We start from the raw sequence: 22,169 nt of genomic DNA on the forward strand, positions 1-22,169 counted from the left end.
TTAAGTTCAATAATAACAATAATATAAAGCTCATGATGACATGATAACAGTTTATAAGCTTGAGATTATATATTACTTATAGTATAGTTATAAAAGTTAAAATCTATTGTTACTATGATTTATGAATAAGTATACAGTTATTTCAGATCACTTGCATAAAAATAATTCACCGCTTAAAAATAAAGAGGGGGAAATAGTAAAAAGTGTGTGGGTGAGTGTGAATTGGGTGCATATAAAATACCAAAATGGTCTGGAATATCATTTCCTTCAAAGTCCACACAAAAAAAACAATAAAACTTTCGTAAAAGTCATGGCTTCACACGGCTTTCGTTTTACTCGGTCAAGAACTGCTAGTCAATCATTCCATTTATTAGTGGCTGCAGCTTTCGGTCCAGTCGTCGCATGAATCTGCTATAGAAAATTTGTTCTTTGACTAGATTACCAACGATTTTCTCTTATATCCATTCAAAATTTCTTCTTCTTTCTTATCAGTATACGTAGCGGCACCTTCCTCCTGAAGATCCTCACTCCCTCACTGTACGTTCTTCATCTTCAGAATTCCCTTTTGTTGTAGTATAACTTCAAATTTACGTAAATTATTTGTTGTAGTGGTGGAATTGCTTCTGGGTTTCTTATTTTCTGAGTAACTGATGCTTAATTTTGTTCACTGTTGCCGAATTTTATGATTCAATCATTTGGATCCACGAAATATTCAATTAGGGTTTGTTATATCTCAATTGGATAACTGAAATTCGTGAATTCTAAATTGAACATAAAATTACGGGGTGTTTGTATGCGCGTTAAAGTTCTGATCTTTATTTGGGTCAAAATAATCAGAATTAAGTGTTTGGTTGCCTATTTTTGGAAGTTTTAGTGTTCAGAGACTCTTGTTTATCACTTCCCATAACGCTGTCCTTTTTGGTAATGAAATTCCTTTTGTTACTTTATTTATTAGTTCTTTATACAATCTTAAATGACATAAACACTTCCTAAAACACTATCAAGATAGGGGCTGTTACATTAGAGCTGATTATCTTATTCTTATCTTCTAGTCATTATCTTATCCTTATTATTCAATTTCACGTAATCATTCATTCTCAGTTCCCACAGCCATAACCCTCTTAAGATGAGAGTTGCAGCAAGAAAACTGAATAAAAGATTTCATAACGATGACCCTAGCTATAATACCAGATGCTGTTTTAATAGCTAATTATAATTGTTTAGGTCGTAATACTTACTTTAAAACTCATATCCAACATGCTCAGTGTCTGAATTCTGAGATAAGTTGTTTTATTCTTTGACTGTATGGGTACAGTAGCTTGTTTTCAGATTACAAAAATGAGTTAACTCAATACTATATGACATAAACATGTCATACCATCTACACATATCACTGAATACGGCTTGTTTGTTTTGCTATCTTTTGCAGGTTTGGTTCTTGAAAAAAAAAAGGTTTTCTTGGGTATTACTAAAGTTTGATATGTGCCACATTTGAAATCTTCAATGGCACCAAGTAACATACCAATAATTACCACTTGTGTCTTCATTCTTTTGTGTGTCACATGTACCAATGCTGTCCAGAGTGATATTGATTGCCTTAAAGCCTTTAAAGCTTCAATTGAAGATCCAGAAAACGTCTTAATTTCATGGGATTTTAATAACAATACCGAAGGATACATCTGCAAGTTTGCAGGCATCGAATGCTGGCATCCTGATGAAAACAAGGTTCTAAATATAAAACTCCCAGACATGGGACTCAAGGGCACATTACCTCTTGCACTCCAGAATTGTACCTCCATGACAGGATTAGATCTTTCTAGCAACAAGCTTTTTGGAAAGCTCCCAACCAACATGACAAAAATTCTAGGGTTTGTGACAACTCTCGATCTATCTTCAAACAATTTCTCGGGGAAAATCCCTTCAAGCTTTGCAAACTGTTCCTATCTTAATGTTCTCAGACTCGGTAACAACCGGTTTTCGGGTCAGATTCCTTTAGAATTACGTAACCTTAATCGCCTCAAAGAGTTTAGTGTTGTTAACAATCAATTATCTGGTCAAGTTCCATATTTCCAAAATGGTACAGAAGTGAGCTACACGGGTAATCCGGGGTTATGTGGGCATCCTTCTTTGTCCCCTTGTCCAGGAACCGTTAAAAAATCCAATACGGGTGTCATTGTGGGGGCCGCTGTTGGTGGGGCCACTATTGCTGCATTAATTGTAGTTTTTGGAATGCTGTTCTTTATGCGTAAGGTTGTTAGGAAAAGGAAAGATGATGATCCAGATGGAAATAAATGGGCCAAGAGTATTAAAGGAGCTAAAACCATCAAGGTAAGATATAATTTTAATCCTTTTTTATCTCTATTCTGTCATGTTTGGTGAATCAATCTGACAGCTTCTAATGTCATTGCAGCTTTCCATGTTTGAAAACCCGGTTTCCAAGATGCGATTGAGCGATCTAATGAAAGCCACCAACAGTTTCAGCAAAGATAATATCATCGGGTCAGGAAGAACCGGGTGTTTATACAAAGCAGAATTCGAAGATGGCAGTTTGCTTATGATCAAAAGATTACAAGACACTCAACATTCCGAGAAGGAATTCGCATCTGAAATGTCAACCCTCGGAAAAGTCAAACACCGAAACTTAGTCCCACTTTTAGGGTTTTGTGTCGCGAAAAAAGAACGCCTTTTAGTCTACAAATACATGGCAAACGGTAACCTCCATGACAAACTCCATCTATTGGAAAATGACACAAAACCCCTCGATTGGCCTTCGAGGCTAAAAATCGGAATCGGCATAGCCAAAGGGTTAGCATGGCTCCACCATAACTGCAACCCGCGTATCCTTCACCGTAACATAAGTTCAAAATGCATTCTACTGGATTCCGACCTCGAGCCCAGAATCTCTGATTTTGGGCTCGCAAGGCTCATGAATCCAGTAGACACGCATTTGAGTACTTTTGTAAATGGGGAATTCGGCGATTTGGGATACGTGGCCCCCGAATACGCGCGTACCCTCGTGGCCACCCCAAAAGGCGATGTGTATAGTTTCGGGGTTGTCCTTTTGGAATTGGTGACCGGTGAAAGACCAACACATATCAGTAAAGCTCCGGAAACTTTTAAGGGGAGTTTGCCTGAATGGGTTATTGAGTTATCGTCTGAAGGGAGGCTTCAGGACTCAATTGATAAGTCGTTTGTGGAGAAGAGAAATGAAAGTGAGGTTTTTCAGTTTTTGAAAATTGCGTGTAATTGTGTGGTCCAGGCTCATAAGGAGAGGCCCTCGATGTTTGAAGTGTATCAGTTGTTACGGGCGATTGGTGCTCGGTATAATTTTTCAGCGGATGATGAGGTGTTGATGATGCCGAGTGATAGTGGTGATGGTGGTCATATTGAACTTATTGTTGCTGGTGGTGTACAGAAGGAGTTTTGAAGATAAGGTATGATTTATATGTAATTAATTTGTTAGTTAGTTTGTTGTTGTTGTTGTTGTTGAAATATATATATATATATATATATATATATATATATATATATATATATATATAGATACATATGTTTACAGATTATGGTGTCCGTTTTGAGTTTGACCTTTGATAGAAAGTCAAGTGTCAACTTTTTATTAGCGATATTAGTTCACAAGTGTTTTTGATTTAATCTGATTAAATTGTATTTTAGGTATGTTTTGATTAGTGTAAAACTTTTATAGACTCTGTTTAAGCTGGAAGCTGTATTGGTGTGTAAATATAAAGATGCACTTTTGAATCAAAGCCGATTAATATAAGGTTGAAGTTAGAAAAAAAAATCAACACTTATTTGGTGCTGTAAAGTTACATATTCATTAAGATGATAATATCCTAAAATAAAACATTAAGATTGATGTTTATTAAGAGGTCAAAGGTATGGATATAATTATAAAAATGAAGGCGGAATTTACTATTTTAAATGCTCACCAACGTAAAACAATGATACCTCGTTCTTATCGTGGTTGCAAGATAAACGGTATGTTTCATTCATATTGAATAGTGATCGTCTCTAGATACATATTAATAAAATCATATTTTCCCATATTTGTTATGGCGTTTAGCGTATTTGGGATCATTTTGGTAATTAATTAGCCGATATATATATATATATATATATATATATATATATATATATATATATATATATATATATATATATATATATAAAACCATATGATTCAAATGCAAGACCTCTATCTTATTTTAGACACGTTTCAACCAAGCATTTAGCTTCGACGCTAACACAATGAGTTCAACACGAAAACAGCCTCACGTTCTGGTGCTCTCATACCCTGCTCAAGGCCACGTTAACCCCATGATCCAATTCTGCAAACGCTTGGTTGCCAAAGGCATCAAAACAACATTTGCAACAACATTTTCCTTCTCCAAAAATGTCCATATCGACCTTAACAACACCCTCATCACCTTCGAAACATTCTCTGATGGGTTTGATGACAATTGCCCTGATCAAATTGTGTCCCCAGATGTTTACTTCCCAAAGCTTCGTGAAGTAGGCCCAAAGTCCCTATCGGATCTTATTCAAAAACTAGGGGGTGTCAACGCCATTGTTTATGACGGGTTTTTGCCTTGGGCTCTTGATGTCTCCAAGCAATTCAAGATCATGGGAGTCGTCTTCTTCACTCAAACTTGTGCTGTCAATAATATTTACTATCATGTCAACAGAAACCTTCTCCAAATCCCATTGTCGGATTCGGATTCATTAGTCTCACTTCCTGGATTACCACCACTTGAATACTGGGAAACTCCTTCATTCGTGCACAAATTTGACTTGTTTCCTGCTGTTTCTGATCTAGTTTTTGGTCAATTTACCAACATTGATCAAGCAGATTGGGTGTTGATCAACTCATTTTACAAATTAGAGGAAGAGGTTGTGATTTTTCTTGAAACTATTTACTACTGATGCGTAAAGGATTTTATCTGATGCTAAAAATCGTAATTCTTTGATTGTAACATGCATAGGTGGTCAATTGGATGGGGAAGTTGTGGCGTGTGAGGACGATAGGCCCAACGCTTCCATCAATGTACCTTGACAAACGATTGTTAGATGATCGAGAGTATGGAGTGAATGTGTTCAAACCAAAACGGGTTGAATGCATGAACTGGCTAAACAACAAGCCGAAAAGATCGGTTGTTTACTTAGCATTTGGGAGCTTGATGCAGCCTGGATCTGAGCAAATGAAAGAAATAACATGTAGTTTGAGTGATGGTGGTTTTAGCTTCTTGTGGGTGGTTAAGTCTTCTTTAGAGGACAATATCCCGCAAGAGTTTGTCGATGGCATGTCAAAGAAAGGGTTAGTTGTGGCATGGTGTCCTCAATTGGAAGTATTGACTCATGAGTCAATAGGATGCTTTGTTACACATTGTGGGCTCAACTCAGTTCTTGAAGCAATTGGTTTGGGTGTGCCGATGGTTGCAATGCCACAATGGTCCGATCAGACCACAAATGCTAAGTATGTTGAGGATGTTTGGGGTGTGGGAGTCCGGGCTAAGCAAGATGTTAATGGGATTGTGACCAGACGAGTGTTGGATGCGTGCATAAGGCAAGTCATGGAAGGAGAGAAAAGCATCGAGATCAGGAAAAACGCAACCAAATGGAGGGATTTAGCGATAGAAGCTATCGAAGAAGGTGGAACCTCAGACAAGAACATCAACGAATTCGTAGCAGAATTGAGCCTACAATATTGATTATTTGTCTACAAGTCTTTAATACATTTTAAAAATAACATATAGCTTACATTTCTCCACCCACGTCATTAAATATTGGATAATTACACAAATCATCTCTCTAGTTTGGGGCAATTTGACCGTTTCATCCCCATTTTTTTTTTCACTCGGACCATACATGTGGTATTTATTTATCACATATTTAGTCCCCTCGACACAAAAAAAGATTGTAGTGCCTTTACTAGGGATGTGCATTTGGACCGAATACCCGAACCGAAACCGAAACCCGGACCGGACCAACCCGAATTAGGACCGAATAAATTATTTGGGTCGGTTCTCGGGTATCTATTTTTGCCCAATTCGGGTTTCGGGTTATTCTGTTTGGGTTACCTGAATAAAAGTTTAGTCGGACCAAAAAGACCGACCCGAAAAGTGAATAGTCATTTCAACCGAACAACCCAAATAAACCGGAATGACCCGAATAACCCAAATAAACCGAGATGACCCGAATAACCCAAATAAAGAAATTCTATATTTAGTTCATGAAAAAATTTATATTAAATTAATATTTTTTTTCTTGAATTAGATATAGAATTTTCCTTATTTTGGTTATTCGGGCCATTTCGGTTTATTTGGGTTATTCGGGTTATTTCGGTTTATTTTGGTTATTCAGTTCAAAAGCATAGTGTAAATGTTTTTTTGGGTTATTTCAGTCCTTTCGGGTCAATAACCGAGCCGAAACCCGTATTACCCGAACCGAACTGGTTTGTATTAGTATAATCAGTCCGGGTTTCGATTCTCATTTTTCATCCAATTTGGGTTTCGAGTTATTCGGGTTCGGGTCGGTTCCGGCCTGAAGTTGTCACACCCCCGTACCAGACGGCGGAAACGTCCAAGGGCTCGCGTGACTTACATTGAAATATCATCACAATAAATATACATGAAACATAAAATAAACATCACCATGCATTAATACATTACAACTGACATTGTTCACATCAAGTACATTGTCTAAATTTTACATATCCATAGCATAAATTGTTTGAGAGTCACAAAACATAACATCCTAACATACTTGGTAATTTTCTTCAGTTTATCTGTTATCTGAGAATACAAGTTATTTTGAAAATTGTCAACATATATAATGTTGGTGAGTTCATAGGCAGGTTTGATATGAAAATGTTTTGTATAGTTTGTAAAACCCACAAAATCCGATATTTTCTGAAACGGCAATTGTTCACGAAATAGGTGTGATGATCCATTAGTATATGCGTGAATAATTTCAAAACGTGTAAGAGTTATATGTTTCTCATAAAAAATTATTGTATTATAGTTATTGAAAGTAAAAGTGAATAATGTTGCTCCCCGAGAAAACCCGATGTTTTCCGATATGAATAGTATGATCTTTTTGTATTATTGTATCGTCACAATGGAATGAATATGATTCCCCATGATTACTTAGATGGTATTGGATCTCAATGTAAGTCGTTATAACCATGCATAATAATGACTAACTCGTCTGTCTTTGCATTCTTGCGAATGTCGGTATTGAATTAAGATTTTATCACCCTAGACTGGCCGAGTCTAACTATAGCAAACAACTTAGGTGTGAGGAGTTACCCCCGTCTAACTATAGCAAACAACTTAGGTGTGAGGAGTTACCCCCGTATAGATCTATACACAAACTCGCTCTCCCTCCAGGAGACTTTGATTATAACTACAGACTACGACCGACACTTATTGGTGTTGCGTGTTTATTACTCACTAAATCCAAATGAAATTGAATAACCTTTTTTAACGACCTGATTTATGTTTACTTAAATAAAAGGTAAGCCTAACAGATGAAGAGAAGAGGACACGGGGGCCCACTAATCACGTATGTTATTATAGGGTGTCGAGTATGCGACGAACATGTTAGCCCATCACACATATAATTGATTTGGACCTTACTAGCAATACAAATTGGCCACTACGGCCCAATAGCATGTAAAAGTCATTGAGGGTCCTTTAGGCATGTAATTGAGTCACTTGTAACAACAATAAACATGTGCAATTATGTTGGGCCCAAAAATCATGATATTGGGCCACAAATGCCCAATAGCACGAATAGAAGGTATTTGAGCCCAACAATTGAATCGCTTATGTTTTGATCAAGTTTAAGTTTGTATTGTTGGTATTTGTTGTATGCTAAATGTTTATTCACAATGTTTAAAAAAAATATCTTAACGTTCGAATTATAACGAAGTTATATATATATATATATATATATATATATATATATATATATATATATATATATATATATATATATATATATATATATATATATACTAGCAGTGTACCCGCACAAAGCTGCGGAGCACGTAGGTTCTTTCGGTGATAGGTTATATCAATGATGCCCAATTATTTTACCATCCTACACACAAAAAGAACCATCTGACACTTCCCATAAATAAGCACCCGTTTAGATAGCACTCTCTTTCAACTTCGATTGTATCACATGCCCTGCAAACCTAAAATGTGAATCCATAGATGTCGCTCAAACACATAACACTCTTAATGAACAACTATTTAACACATAAACCATAAAAAATGCATCAATTGTTTTATTTAAGTGATATTATTATTATATTATGACAAAACATGAAACGGCCATATAAAAAAAATGACCGATGATATTTTTTCAATATCGGTTTTCTGATTTGCATAACAAGTACATTTTTCTCTGTAGCTACAAAAAAAAAAAAAAAAAAAGAACATAATACGCATGATACTTAATGTTAGTCTTAATAGAACAAAAATGCCAAAAAATAAACAGAGCACATCAATCTAAATAGTGAAGTCTAAATCATAAAACATGAGAAAGATAAAAACTTACAAATGTGGATTTTCGTTCATTTCCAAGCACCAAACACATCTAGAAGATGAGCATGATGTCGAATAAGAAGGATGCACCTATAAACCCTGGATAAAGCCAAAATATTCACGTAAAGGTAAAATCTTCAACAAAAAACACACCAAATGGTGTTTTTTTTATGTATTTTATACTGGGGAAAAGAAAAGAAAAATAACCTCGTGTATTTCTTTAAAAATACTTGAGAAGAAAACCCATAAATCAAACCAAGTAAACAGAAACCAGAACCTTTATCTTGTTTGTTCGATACACTCTTGGAAGACTTCAAGAACATTTGATACCTAGGACATGAAATCGTGGGGGGTTAAATAAAGAAGTATGGAGAAGGAGGTGTTGTAGACAATGCGATTGAGAAAACAAAATGAAAGAAAATCACATCTTAAGAAAAAGTATACACGAAAATAAATCGAGTTACATGTGAACCGTGAGAGTTATGAATTGTGGCGGCTGTAGGTGACAGCAAACTTGGTGGTGAAGGTCTTGATGGAAAATCGTAAGATAGTGGTGACTGTGGCTCTAGGTGATGCCGATTGTGGTCGTCGTAGCAGGTTGTAACACCGGCAGCTTGTACTAACGTCCGTGGTGACGACAATGGTAGGAGGTAGGGTTTTTGGAGAGATTATGATGATAGAGACTATATTAGGGGAGGGTGGCTTAAAGAGATCAGGTAAGCGTAAATTTCAATTTGAATTTGCAGTGTGTGTTAAATTAGGGAGCGTATGATAAGAGATGGTCAAAAGCTTTCTAAAGATATGGGCGACATTTAAGCCTAATTTGATGACATTTGAATTTGAGAATTAAAACAAACGTGTAAACTTGATCTAGAATGTTTGGGTTTAAAAGTTTAATATTATTTTATTATTGTTTATTTGTACTATTAGCTTCATGGTTTGGACGTCTTAAAAAATATTATTTTTATAATGAATCTATTTTTAGAAATAGTGAGATTTCTTTTATAAGATAGTAAATATATATATATATATATATATATATATATATATATATATATATATATATATATATATATATATATATATATAATCATGTGTTATAAGCTTGATACTTTTAACCCAAAAAACTCATAATCGTTTATTTGGCCCAAAAACATTTAGATTGACCATTTTGGCCCATTTTTCTTTAAAAATGGCACTTTTAGTCCCCTTTTTAAGAAAATTGACATTTTTGGTCATTAAACCATTTTTCTTGACATTTTCTACCCAAACTTTATGTGAATAGTAATTTCAATCCAAAAATATTGCATTTGTCATTTCCAGCCTTTATTTGAAAAAAGTTTACATTTTTGGCCCATTTTCCGTAAGTTTTACAATTTTGACCCCAAAATCAAAAACTTTGCATTTTTAGTCCAATTTGGTAATAAAATCATTTTCAACCCTTGAAATAGTTTATTTACGTTTTAGACTCATGGTTTGTTAAGTTTTTCATTTCATCCCCTCAAAACTTCATTTTTTTGCGCAACCTTGGGCCCAAAAACTCGTGAGGCACAATTTAAAGCCCAATAAGTTAAAATTTACGTTTTTGACCCTTTGAAAATTATTTTTTTCATAAAAATCAAATTTTATACAAATAAACACCTTATAACCCCCATAAAACCGATAACTTACAATTTACACCCAATCTTTGTTATTTTTGCAAAAATCACACTTGTAAATTTCTTTGGCTTTGTTTTTCACTTTTTAAACTTAAGGACCCTTAGATCTATGATGTATATTGTTTATTATGTTTTTTTTTATGATTCTTTCACCCTTTTTGCTATAGATCTCAAAATGTCTCAAATATTTCATATTATCACAACCAAAAACTAAAGAAATCACACATAACATGCAAACACACATAGATCATCACAGAATACTTGTATTCTCTCTCCCCCCCCCCCCCCCCCCCCCCCGAAAAAAAAACAAGTCAAAACTAAAAACAAGGGGGTATGAACTCACCTTGCTTAGTTTTTTCGGTTTTGAAGAAGATGTGAAGAAGATTTTTGGTCCTAGCAACACCTTGATGTGGATCTCGAGCTTATGGAGCTTCTAAGTTGTGATCATGGAATAAAACTATGTAAGGAGGAGTTCTTGGTGCTAAAATGAAAGAAGGTGTTGGTTTTTGAGAATAACTTACCAATAATAGTGATTGTGGTGAACAATCCCCTCGGAAACACTCTAAATCTCGAAATTTTGAGGAAATGAAGAATGAGTTTCTCTTGAAAACTTGAGAGAGTTTTGGAGGAAATTTGAAGGTGTGTATGTGTATTTTCCTCTGACTCTCGACCGAAGAAGAAAAATAGGGGGAAGAAAGTTGAAGTGATGGGTGTATGGATGCATGAGAAATGCATGGTTATTTGTTGTGTAATAAAGAGGTGGCAATATAAGTCAACTCTCTTATTCTATTTTCTTATATATATATATATATATATATATATATATATATATATATATATATATAGTTGGGCCGAGAGGGAGAAAGGAGAGAAGTGGTTTGGATCTATAGTGCTTGAGTCCGATAATATGAAGCCCAAATTGATGGTTTTTGGCCCATTGGGCCCTTAGGTGGGTTTACGGCCCAATTTTGCATAAAAGAATGGATTTGTGGCCCATTAGGATAAACTGGATTTGTTATGGTCCAACAAGGCCCATTAAGGTAAACCAATTCATTTGGGGTCCGTTATGGCCCAAAATGTTAAGTTTCATAAAAGTGGGTCCAATTATGGCCCATTTAAGGATCCTAAGCCCAAAATAGTCAGATTGGAGACTTATTTGTCCATTAGGCCCAATAAGGAAATCCTAGTCCATAATGGACTTAAACCGGTATTTTTAGGGTTTCCAATCGTTTGTTGACCATTTAAAGTGTTTGTATAGAGTGTTTGATGGAATTTTTTGTCACTGCATAAACATCATGCATACTTTCAAGCTTTAACCACAAATGTTACTCTTGTTAATGTTTACAAAAACCTTAGAATTCCTAGTTGTGACAGAAGTACATCCCTAGCCCTTAACGTTTTTTTATATTTTAATTATTTAAATAAATATTTGAAGGATTGTAGTGTCCTCACATCACCTTCATTTTCTGTTATGAGATATACTAAGACTCTCCATTAAATACATAGGCTTGAAGAGGCCAGACAACTACACAAAGATGTGTGAAGCCATATATATATATATATATATATATATATATATATATATATATATATATATATATATATATATATATATATATATATATATATATATATATATATATATATGTTCAAATGAGAACCAAAAAAGATTAGGAATCTAAGAACCACTTATATTAAGGTTATCACTAACGTATTTTCGTATTTGTTTTGATTTTTTTTTTCATTTTTGATAAGTTGTTAAAAAGAAAAAGGGACATTGTTTGATCAGGTGTTTCATTTCACCATACTTGAAAAACACTTTTCATATTTCCTTTCTTCCATCCTCTGGTGATACCAACCACTGTCGCCCCTATCACCAGCAAACAACGTTACTCCAACGACTTTCCACCACCAACGCCAGCTCCTCTGTTCACTTCGGCTATCGTCTCCTCCGTTCACTTTGGCTACCGTCATCTCCAATCTCCGATGAACCACCAGATCTGCATCAAATCTGACTTGATTTACATCAGATCTACAATAAATCTCACCGGATCTACATCAGAACGTGATCTCGAAACTGCCACCATGAATTAGATCTAGATCTAGAAATCACCATCACTAAAAACAACGACTGATGCCTCCAGGGAACTAAAACCAACCACTGTTGTCCCACCGTCACGACTTCTCTCCTCCGTTGCCTTCTCCGGCGACATCAATTTTTTCAATGAAGCACGCGGACAGTGTTCCTTCCGCTACCTCCCGTTCCAAAACCTTAGGCAAAACCCTAGGCATGCAACTCCATCAACAAGGCTCTTAGATTTGGAGTGGTATGGTCCAAATCTATGATCTCCAGTGGCAAATAATAATTTTCGACTTTAGATCTTTGATTTACACCTCCAGATTTATGAGCTCTGATGATTTTGCCAGACCAAATCATAGAGGGCCGCTAAACGCCACCATCGCTGCTGTCATGCGCTTCGGTAAAACACCGGCAACTCCTCTCTCTCTCTCTCTCTCTCTCTCTTTCTCTCTCTCTCTCTCTCTCTCTCTCTCTCTCTCTCTCTCTCTCTCTCTCTCTCTCTCTCCAATAAAACACCACCATATATGCATCAGGTATGTTGACTTTTGCTTTGATTGTTTTCTCTTCTATTAAGTTGTGAATTTAATGTTTAAATCTATTATTTATTTGTTTACTTTTCTTAATAATATTGTGAATTCACACTTTAGCAAAATATAAGACGAGATCTGTAAAAAGTGAAAAAAAATAATAATAAAAACATCTGAGACATTTTTTCACATCTTTGAAACCACCTTGCTTCTTACTATGTGCAGAGTCTGTACAAAAAAAACTCACTTAGAAAAATGAAATATAGAATATCAATTCAAATTTTCCTTAATAAGGTCGTAAAGTGTAAAGAAAAAGAAGTAAAGTGTAAAAAAAAAAAAAAAAACCTCTTCACAATACATCAATACTTGTTTTTACTTTATTTTCAATTAAAAATTCTTCAATGAGAAATTTTAATTTTAAGTTGTAAATGCATTAGTATTTTTTTTCTACTTCCATCTGTTATAGATCTCTATGATATAATTGTTTTGTTTTGTTTTTTCTTTTAAAGTGTGAATTTGATGTTTTAATCTCTCATTAGTCGTAAAGTTAATCTTAGTTTTATCTTCTATTAAGTTGTGAATGTATACTTTTTTTGAATTAAACTTTGAATTTATTATACTAATTTGTGAATTTACTATATTTAATTGTTTATTAACTGTAATAAGTGGTTTAAGTTGATAATATGGATGTGAATACTAGTTTTTGTGTATTAAAATGTGAATTTAGTGTACTAAGTTGTGATTTCTGTGTTTTAAACTGTGAGTTGATTGCATTAAGCTTTGAATTTTCTCTTTAAACTATAAATTAACTGCATTAAGTTGTGACTTTTCTGTTTGAATTGTAAATCGACTAGATTAAGTTGTGAATTATGTGTATGAAATTATGAAGTTACTTGTATTAAGTTTTGAATTTTGTGTATAAACTTTGAATTGACTATATAAAGAGTGTTAAGTTGAAAATATGGTTGTGGATGCATACTTTTTGTGTATTAAACTTTGAATTTTGTGTATTAAACTGTGATTTTTGTATTTTAAATTGTGAATTAACTGCATTAAACTATGAATTTTCTTCTTAAACTATGAATTGACTATATTATGTTATAAATTGTGTATTAAATTATGAAGTGATTGTATTAAACTGTGAATAAATTAACATTAAGTTGTGATTATTTTATAATTTTTTTGTTTGCTTTTGAAATAATATAAATTTATTCCCCGCTTAATATATTAAATTCACAATTTAAAATACGAATGACTTATGTATAAATTTTTTTGTTAATTTTCTTTTGAATATATTTATTTTTTGTGTTGTATAAGTATGTAAGAATACATTAGTTTTAATAATAGTTTTGCATTAAATTCAAGAAGAGTAAAATAAATGGTTTATTATGCTGTGAATGTAATAGTATTAAAGTTATTAATGCATAACTTTATTTATAGATCTGTAATGAATTGATATCAAGTTGTGATTATTTTATAATTTTTTTGTTTGCTTTTGAAATAATGTAAAGTTTATTCACGACTTAATATATTAAATTCATAATTTAAAATATGAATGTTTTATATATAATTTTTTTTATTAAAATTTCTTCTGAGTATATTTTTTTATTGTATAAATATGTAAGAATACATTCGTTTTAATAATAGTTTTGCATTAAATTCAAAACGAGTGAAATAAATGATTTTATTAGACTGTGAATGTAGTATTTAAGTTATTAATGCATGACTTTATTTACAGATCTGATTTAGAAGAAAATTATAGTTGTGATGCTGATATAGATGGTTGGTGGCAGCGTGTGGTGGTGGTGGTAGTAGAGTTTGAATTTTTGATTTCTTTCAGTTTGTGAATTATTGTAAAATTGTTTGTATTAAGTTGTGAATTTTGTGAACTAAACTATAAATAGACTATATAAACTTGTAATTTATATAAGTTTTGTGTTCAAATATTAGAGCATATAAAATGAAAATATTATACCGTAATAATTACAATTTTGCCCTTTTGTATCAAAAAGAGAAAAAAAAAAGATTTTCACACGTTTAATAAAAATATCATGTATATATATATATATATATATATATATATATATATATATATATATATATAGAGAGAGAGAGAGAGAGAGAGAGAAAGAAAGAAAGAAAGAAAGAGAGAGAGAGATTCATATTAACTCTCTAAAAAAGCCTTTATAGAGAATATATATATATAAACACTTGTAGGACTAATGTGAGATACACTAACAATTAGTATAATACACTAATAATTAATGTATTATATTGTTATTTCAAAGGAAGATGAACTTGCTTCCAACTATATTTTCAATAGATAACTTATTAAACCTATAGAGATCATAACTTACTTGTTGATCCTTATTTGAAATCAAAAATTGATTCAAAAATCGTATTTGAAGCTTTTACACACCTCCATTTGTACGTCTAAACCATAAATAGTAACCCATATACAAAATTAGTAGGTTTCATAATATATTTAGGGATTGAACTCTCACTCTCGAAACTGGCCCAACGATTTCATTGGACACCTACAACTTGCAAATTTATTTTCACCCTCAAAACTGAAACTGAAACCCATATTCAAATTTAAAACCCACAACTTGATTTTCACCTTCCCTCTCGAGACTGACGGATGGAGTTAACAAGTAGCAGGTTTCACACTGTACTTGCGTTAATCGGAGTCGGGTCAGGAATTAATTTGAATTTAGTGATTGAAGTATGGATCATCGAACCGATGCAATCATTGTTTTTTAGATTTCATCTCCTCTCACTCATACACCATCAAATCAAATAAAATTTGGTTGGGGAAATATAGAGAAAGAAGATATGCGATATGTCATTTAAAAGCGATTGGTCAAGAAGTGTATGTCTTTGGCAATTGTTCTGACATTAAAGAGAAACAACGAAACTAAATGGGGACGAGGGAGATGTGGCCTAAAAATGGATATGGTAAGGGGTGGGAGAGTCTTTTCGAATTTGTCAATGACTAAAACCATAACAAGATATTAATATAATAAGGATTGTTCGAGAATTTGTAATTTATATTTATCACACGCTTTTGTTGCCACCACCAGATCTTCAAAAGAGTTTCTTATGAGTTATGGCATGCTCGTCTAGGCCATGTGTCCTTTGATGTTATTTATACTATGAATAAGTTAGGATTTTTGTCTATTCCTTCATTGTTACAAAAAACTATTGTTTGCACACCCTATCAACTTGCTAAAGGACAACAATTATCTTTTAATGTTAATTATAAACGTTCATCTCATCATCTAGGGTTAATTCATTGTGATTTATGGGGGCTAGCCCCTGTTTGCATCTTGTCATCTAGGGTTAATTCATTGTGATTTGTGGGAACTAGCCCCTGTTTGCTCTAATGAGTAGAGAATTGATTATATATAATGGATTTACAACAAATTCCATTACAAATAAGGAGATAAATAGAGGTACAAATAAATACAATAAATGAGATAATTATACAATAATATTATCCACTAATAGTTCCTTATGAGTTTTATTATGTTTAGATTACAAAAGCAAACAAAAATAAGATACAATAACATTACTAACCATGGAAATTCATGTTTACAAAAATATTACAGATTTTTTTTCTTAATAAATGGCTTTGATGCAAGTGCAAGTGTGCAACCCAACATAAATAATAATAATAATAATAATAATAATAATAATAATAATAATAATAATAACCATTTACATTATTCTTAATACTATAACAGTATAGCCCAAGAAAATGAAACTTATAGAACATATAAAACATGTATACCAGTACAACCCAATAGATTGTAACGTGCTGCATGTGGTTGGCCCATGCAAAGTTCCTTATTTTTTTATTTTTTCTCTTTGCTCTTGGCTCTTTGGCGTAGGATCTTCCAAAAATCAACCATTGTCTTTTAGTTTATTCATCAAAATTATCGTCATCTTCGATAAAAGTTTATTGGAAAAATATAATTAATTAACAAAACCTTGGAAGTATTACCATAATTCAATGATACATGTTTTTTCTTGAAATTGTTGTCCTATTAAAAATTCATCAGAGGCATCTGGTTTTGTTCCGGTTAACAATTTTTTTTTTAAATAGAATTTTTCAAAAAAATTGAATTTGAATAACTTTGAATATGTTATGTTTGGTTAGACGTTGGAATGAAATTTATTTAACGTTTGTTTTACAGATCTGTCAAAAAAATTGGATAAGTCTAACCAAAATATCATTTTATTAAAAAAAAAAAAAAAATTGGTATTTATTATAATTTTTTATATTTCAATTAAACGGAAAATGACTTATGATATTTGGTCACATTTTTTACATCATTAACCATTAAACTGTTAATTTATGTCCAAATGATATTCTTACGACCAAATTAAATTCTTATTTTGTGCTCAAATAATAAACTGACGGTGAGTTGTAGTAGGTTAACGACATTGGCATATATGTGGGACCTATATGGCATATGAAATTGAAAATATGACTTAAAATGGTAGGCTAATTGTCACTTTTTTTTTTTTTTTAATATTATTGACCATTAAACTCAAATTTTATTTTTAAATTATACATTTATGACCGACAATAACAGGTGTTGTCGGTTTCATCACTTCAAATCATAGAATATAATTGTTACAGCTAAACTCCCACTAAATCGATAACCCCCAAATGTAATAACGAACACTTTTTATATATATATATATATTTTTTTTTGGAAAGGGAACTTCCCTAACGAGGGTTTCCGGGCCAGCTTTCGCGCACCGACTAATCCTCCGCTGCAAACATAAAGCTTTGCCTCATGCCCTGGAGTCACTGCAGACGAACCTCCATGGCCACAAGGGCTGAATGGTGCCAGGATTTGAACATGGGTCAATAGGTTATCCACCATATCTTCCACATGCCTTACCAAGTTACCACAACCCAAGTGGTTTCACTTTTTATATTTGGGTAGTCATATCGTGTTTTTAACTGGCATGACACAACACTATAATTTTTTATATAACACGAATACGACATATTGTCATGTTTTATTTTATTAACACGAAAATGACTCAATTAAAATACGGTAAAAGCGATTAACATCACAATCACGAAAAATAAATAAATAAAATAAACCTTTAACCCCTTTTGAACTTTGTCCTCTAGCTCCTTGCAAGAGCTTTTTCAATTATATTTTAATTTTTACATTGTTAAAAAAAATTAATAAATAAATAACTTGTAAGTTATTTGATTCATAACTAATCATATAAAACACGGTAAACATATGTTATTACTGTGTCAATTTTACGTCGAAGTTTGAACATAAACATGACACAACATAACTTCGGATTGTTTATATTTGATATGACATGAAACGAAATCGGGATGAAATTGAAATTCAACTTCTTGTTCATATCATATACAAGAAAAAATAGATAACATGTACTAAAAAATGGTATAATTTGAACACAAATAGTTCAATGGTCAACGGTGTGCAAAAAAAAGGAAATGTGATGATTAATTGACCTTTTAAGTTATTTTCCAAAATATTTGATTTGACCATATTGTCTCACGTACTACGCAATCATATTTGGGATAATCTAATAAATAAAAATCTAGATTTCACGCAAAAAAATCTAGATTTCAAACATAGAACTGCCTTGTTGCTCCACTTATGTTTTAAATAGACAACTTGTAGAAGACATATATGGAAAAAATGTGTGTTTTGCAACAAAACAACAAGAATATATACACGATGGTAGTTAGATTCGGTTAATATGTCAGAGGGAGAGTCGAATCTATTCCTACCGGTTGTGATGGTTCGTTTGATGGAAACTATTGAACAAATATATTTGTTGTATATAGAACCTGCTTCGGGACCACCGCTTGGGAAGATGCCCTATGGAATCCCACCAGGGTGCTACCTTCGGACCCATGCGTTGTAAAAGTCATTGTAGCGTATAAGAGCATGCACTTTGCACCTCTAAATTCATATTGTAGCTAAAACTAAACTCAACTTGTCTCAAGTTAATTTTAATCATATTAAATGACTTAATATAGCGATGAACAATTTGTACTAAATATTGATCCTGTATCAGTACCGTATCCAAACCGGTACTGAACCGCACCAACTTTAAAAATATGGGATGATACTTGGTACTCCAAAATCACAAAATTCGAGATTCGGTACCGTCAGTCCCGGTACTAGTACAAAAAACTGGTACAATTTCCGGTACCAGTAACGTTAATTTGGTACGGTATTTAGGATTGATTTTCAATCAAATTTGGTATTCAGGAAATTAAGAAGGATACCGGTGGATACCGGTTTCGTCCTATGCTCATCATTATCTTAATGACATTAAAATCACGACACATTGTATCTAAACCCCAACATTTAAATAAAATCATGTCAAATAGGTAATGATGTAAATAAAGATGCTAGATGCTATTAGGGCTGTTAATTTCAAGCCAACCCAATTGGGTTTCAGGTTAAACATATTGGATTGGGTTTGAGGTTAAACATATTGAGTTAGTATGGTTTTGTTTAAAAGAAGATTCACCCAAAACCCCACCCTATTAAGCTTTGGGTTAGTTGGATTCGAATTAATAAGATCAGGTTACTGTATGTTTTGATCTTTTTGCTAATGAAAGAGCAATTTAATAATCCTAAAGAACCGAAACGGATTTCATAAATATAAGTCCATGAACCATCAATGAAACAATAATTCTAGAAACTCAAAGAAAAAAAAAACAATCTTTATAAATTGGATTTTTTTTAAAAGAATATGAATGGTTTACTATAACTATGCTCCCACGAATAAACTCTTACACATTTCAAAAACCAGGCATGTATAAATTCCAAATTGACCTAAACGATTTAATATCCCACGAGTCAAATGTGAATTGTGTGACAAGAGAAAATGGTGTTTTTCCTTGGCGCTATAAATTCGTCTGCTGGTGTTTATTAATTTGCAAATTCTTCATCGGTATTAAAAATAGACCTGGCAAATATGTCGTGTCAAGTTGGGTTCGTGCCGTGTCAAGACATTAAACGGGCTGCGAGTGCTAGACCCTAACCCGACCCGTTTAATCATGGGGGGCTTAGAGGGGGGGGGGGGGGGGGGGGGGCAAAGTGGGCAGCTGCACAGGACCCAATTTTTTTTATTATATATTTTTATCTATAAATTCAAAATTATAAGAAAGATAAGGGCTTTTTTTTTCTTGTTCGTCCTGGGCCTTTAAGAATATTTCATTTTTCCGGACCGTCCTGCGTTTAATTATCGTGTCATGTCAACCCGTTTATTTTCGTATCGATTTCGTGTCGGGTTTCAGATTAAGGTTTAAACATTATAAATATGTTGTGTCATGTCGGGTTGGAATATTTTAAAAGTTGAAAAGTAAGAGTCACGGAGGAAAAAAAAATGAAAAAGTGAAATGCTGGAGTCGGGATTTGGACCGGAAAAAAAAATTATATTAAGTTTAGAAAAGCAAATTGGAAAGAGTTAGAGTTGGAAAGCAAATGGGATACGTAGTAAGGATGAGTAAAATTAAGTCACTTTGAAAGTTTGAATTTTACTTTTAAATCTTGAGTTTGGTCCACTACAAATATATAATATTTAAAATAGTTATAAAAATATGAAATTCATAAAAAAACAAAAAAAACAAAAAAACAAATATATATATATATATATATATATATATATATATATATATATATATATATATATATATATACACACACACACAATCAAACGGGTCATATTCGAGTTATCTTCGAGTTAAAAGTCCTGACCCTAACCCTACCCGTTTACTTATCGTGTCGTGTTGTGTCAACCTGTTTACATAAACGGGTCGGAATCTCTTACCCAAACCCGCTAATTTCATGTCTGGTTCGTGTCGAGTTGTCGTGTCGTGCCAAGTTTTGTCAGGTCTAGTAAAAAGAATGAAGTTGGTTGATATTATGATGATAGTATAGGGTGAGCATTTAGATTAAACTGGACCGGTTTCGAATAATATTGTGGATCATGGATCTGACCGGATGAGACTTACATGGTCCAGGTCCAGGTTCGGTTTTTCTGGTTCTTGGAAATTGTTGGACTGGTACACCTTTACATGCATACAGTACAAGTCGTTAAAATGTTTTTTATTTGATACAGCTCGTTAAAACGAATATGTTGTTGGGCTTGATACGTTACAACTTGTTAAAATAAAAACGCTTACGTTTCTTGTACTCGTTGAACCGGTCAAACTTTGATTCTTTATACTATTTGTTTGAACTTTGAATCAAATAAGTTAATGACTTTTTCAATACCCACGGGGGGCAATGACAGTTCGTGTGGTCTAAATAATAGTTGAAAAGCTTAAATATTTCAACTTTGAAGTATTCTAACTCACTGAATATAACACCAAAAACAACAAAATCATAGTCTAAATTCATCTACAAACTCTAAATTATACGTTCGAAAAAATCTCATGTGAATACGACTTAAAACGAATCGATATGTTTGTTTAAAAAATTTCACTGAATACAAAATTAAATTTCTTGCTGAAAAGTTGAAATATTTCTGTTTTGATATCCCAACTTTGAAGATTGTAATTCATTAAATATAACACCAAAAACAACAAAATTATGGTGTAAATTCATCTACAAACTCTAAATTACACGTTGAAAAAAATATCATGTCAATCCGACTTAAAACGAATGAGATATATTTCTTTTAAAGAATGTCACATACTACAAAATTTAATTTTTTTGCTGAAAAACTGAAATATTTCAGCTTTAATATCCCAACTTTAAGGATTGTAACTTATTGAATATAACACCAAAAACAACAAAATTATAGTCTAAATTCATCTAAAAACTCTAAATTACACGTTGGAAAAAAAAAAACCACATGTCAATCTGATTTAAAACGAAAGAAATATGTTTGTTTAAAGAATTTTACAAAATACAAAAGTTTTTTTTTTTAAAATCAGGTCCAAAATCGGTTTTTACCCAGAACCGGCCGGGGCGGGCCAATTTTGATCAACTCCTAGAACCGAGAATCGATCCAGAGGCCCAAAAAAAAGTCTAGGTCCAATCCAGTCCACGAGGCTCAAATACTCACCCCTATGAGACAAGTAGTATAGATATCATTATAGGAGAAATTGATCTTTAAAATGATAATTGATACAACATAAATACAAGTTATCATTTCTTTTTTCTAGATTGGAATCCTTAAAATAGGTCAATGAGATCATTGATGTTTATTCATATTTTTATTTTTGTATTCGGAATCAAAATAGATATACTGGTAACTGTTTGGTTAGAAAGAGAAATATATACGGGTAAATTTGATAATAGAA

At 32.8% G+C, this 22,169-nt stretch overlaps 2 protein-coding genes across 2 annotated transcripts; both read left to right on the plus strand.

Annotated features, from left to right (window-relative positions):
• Window positions 1-281: 281 nt before the first annotated feature.
• Window positions 282-3,764, plus strand: LOC145017717 (probably inactive leucine-rich repeat receptor-like protein kinase At5g48380). Its single transcript, XM_078975694.1, has 3 exons — window positions 282-537; window positions 1,430-2,328; window positions 2,411-3,764. The coding sequence occupies exons 2-3, from the start codon at window positions 1,504-1,506 to the stop codon at window positions 3,425-3,427; spliced, it is 1,842 nt and encodes a 613-aa protein (XP_078831820.1). The 5' UTR covers window positions 282-537; window positions 1,430-1,503; the 3' UTR covers window positions 3,428-3,764.
• Window positions 3,765-4,198: 434 nt separating this feature from the next.
• Window positions 4,199-5,785, plus strand: LOC145017718 (UDP-glycosyltransferase 74G1-like). The gene is made up of 2 exons (XM_078975695.1): window positions 4,199-4,908; window positions 5,001-5,785. The coding sequence occupies exons 1-2, from the start codon at window positions 4,267-4,269 to the stop codon at window positions 5,724-5,726; spliced, it is 1,368 nt and encodes a 455-aa protein (XP_078831821.1). The 5' UTR covers window positions 4,199-4,266; the 3' UTR covers window positions 5,727-5,785.
• The last annotated feature ends 16,384 nt before the right edge of the window (window positions 5,786-22,169 follow it).

This window comes from Lactuca saligna, chromosome 9, assembly GCF_052625555.1.
Source record: "Lactuca saligna cultivar CGN05327 chromosome 9, ASM5262555v1, whole genome shotgun sequence".
Taxonomy (NCBI): domain Eukaryota; kingdom Viridiplantae; phylum Streptophyta; class Magnoliopsida; order Asterales; family Asteraceae; genus Lactuca; species Lactuca saligna.

Coding starts and splice junctions, on each gene's coding strand:
- LOC145017717 (XM_078975694.1), top strand. CDS start 1,504: ATGGCACCAAGTAACATACCAATAATTACCACTTGTGTCTTCATTCTT. Junction 2,329..2,410: donor AAGGAGCTAAAACCATCAAG/GTAAGATATAAT, acceptor ATGTCATTGCAG/CTTTCCATGTTTGAAAACCC.
- LOC145017718 (XM_078975695.1), top strand. CDS start 4,267: ATGAGTTCAACACGAAAACAGCCTCACGTTCTGGTGCTCTCATACCCT. Junction 4,909..5,000: donor TTTACAAATTAGAGGAAGAG/GTTGTGATTTTT, acceptor TAACATGCATAG/GTGGTCAATTGGATGGGGAA.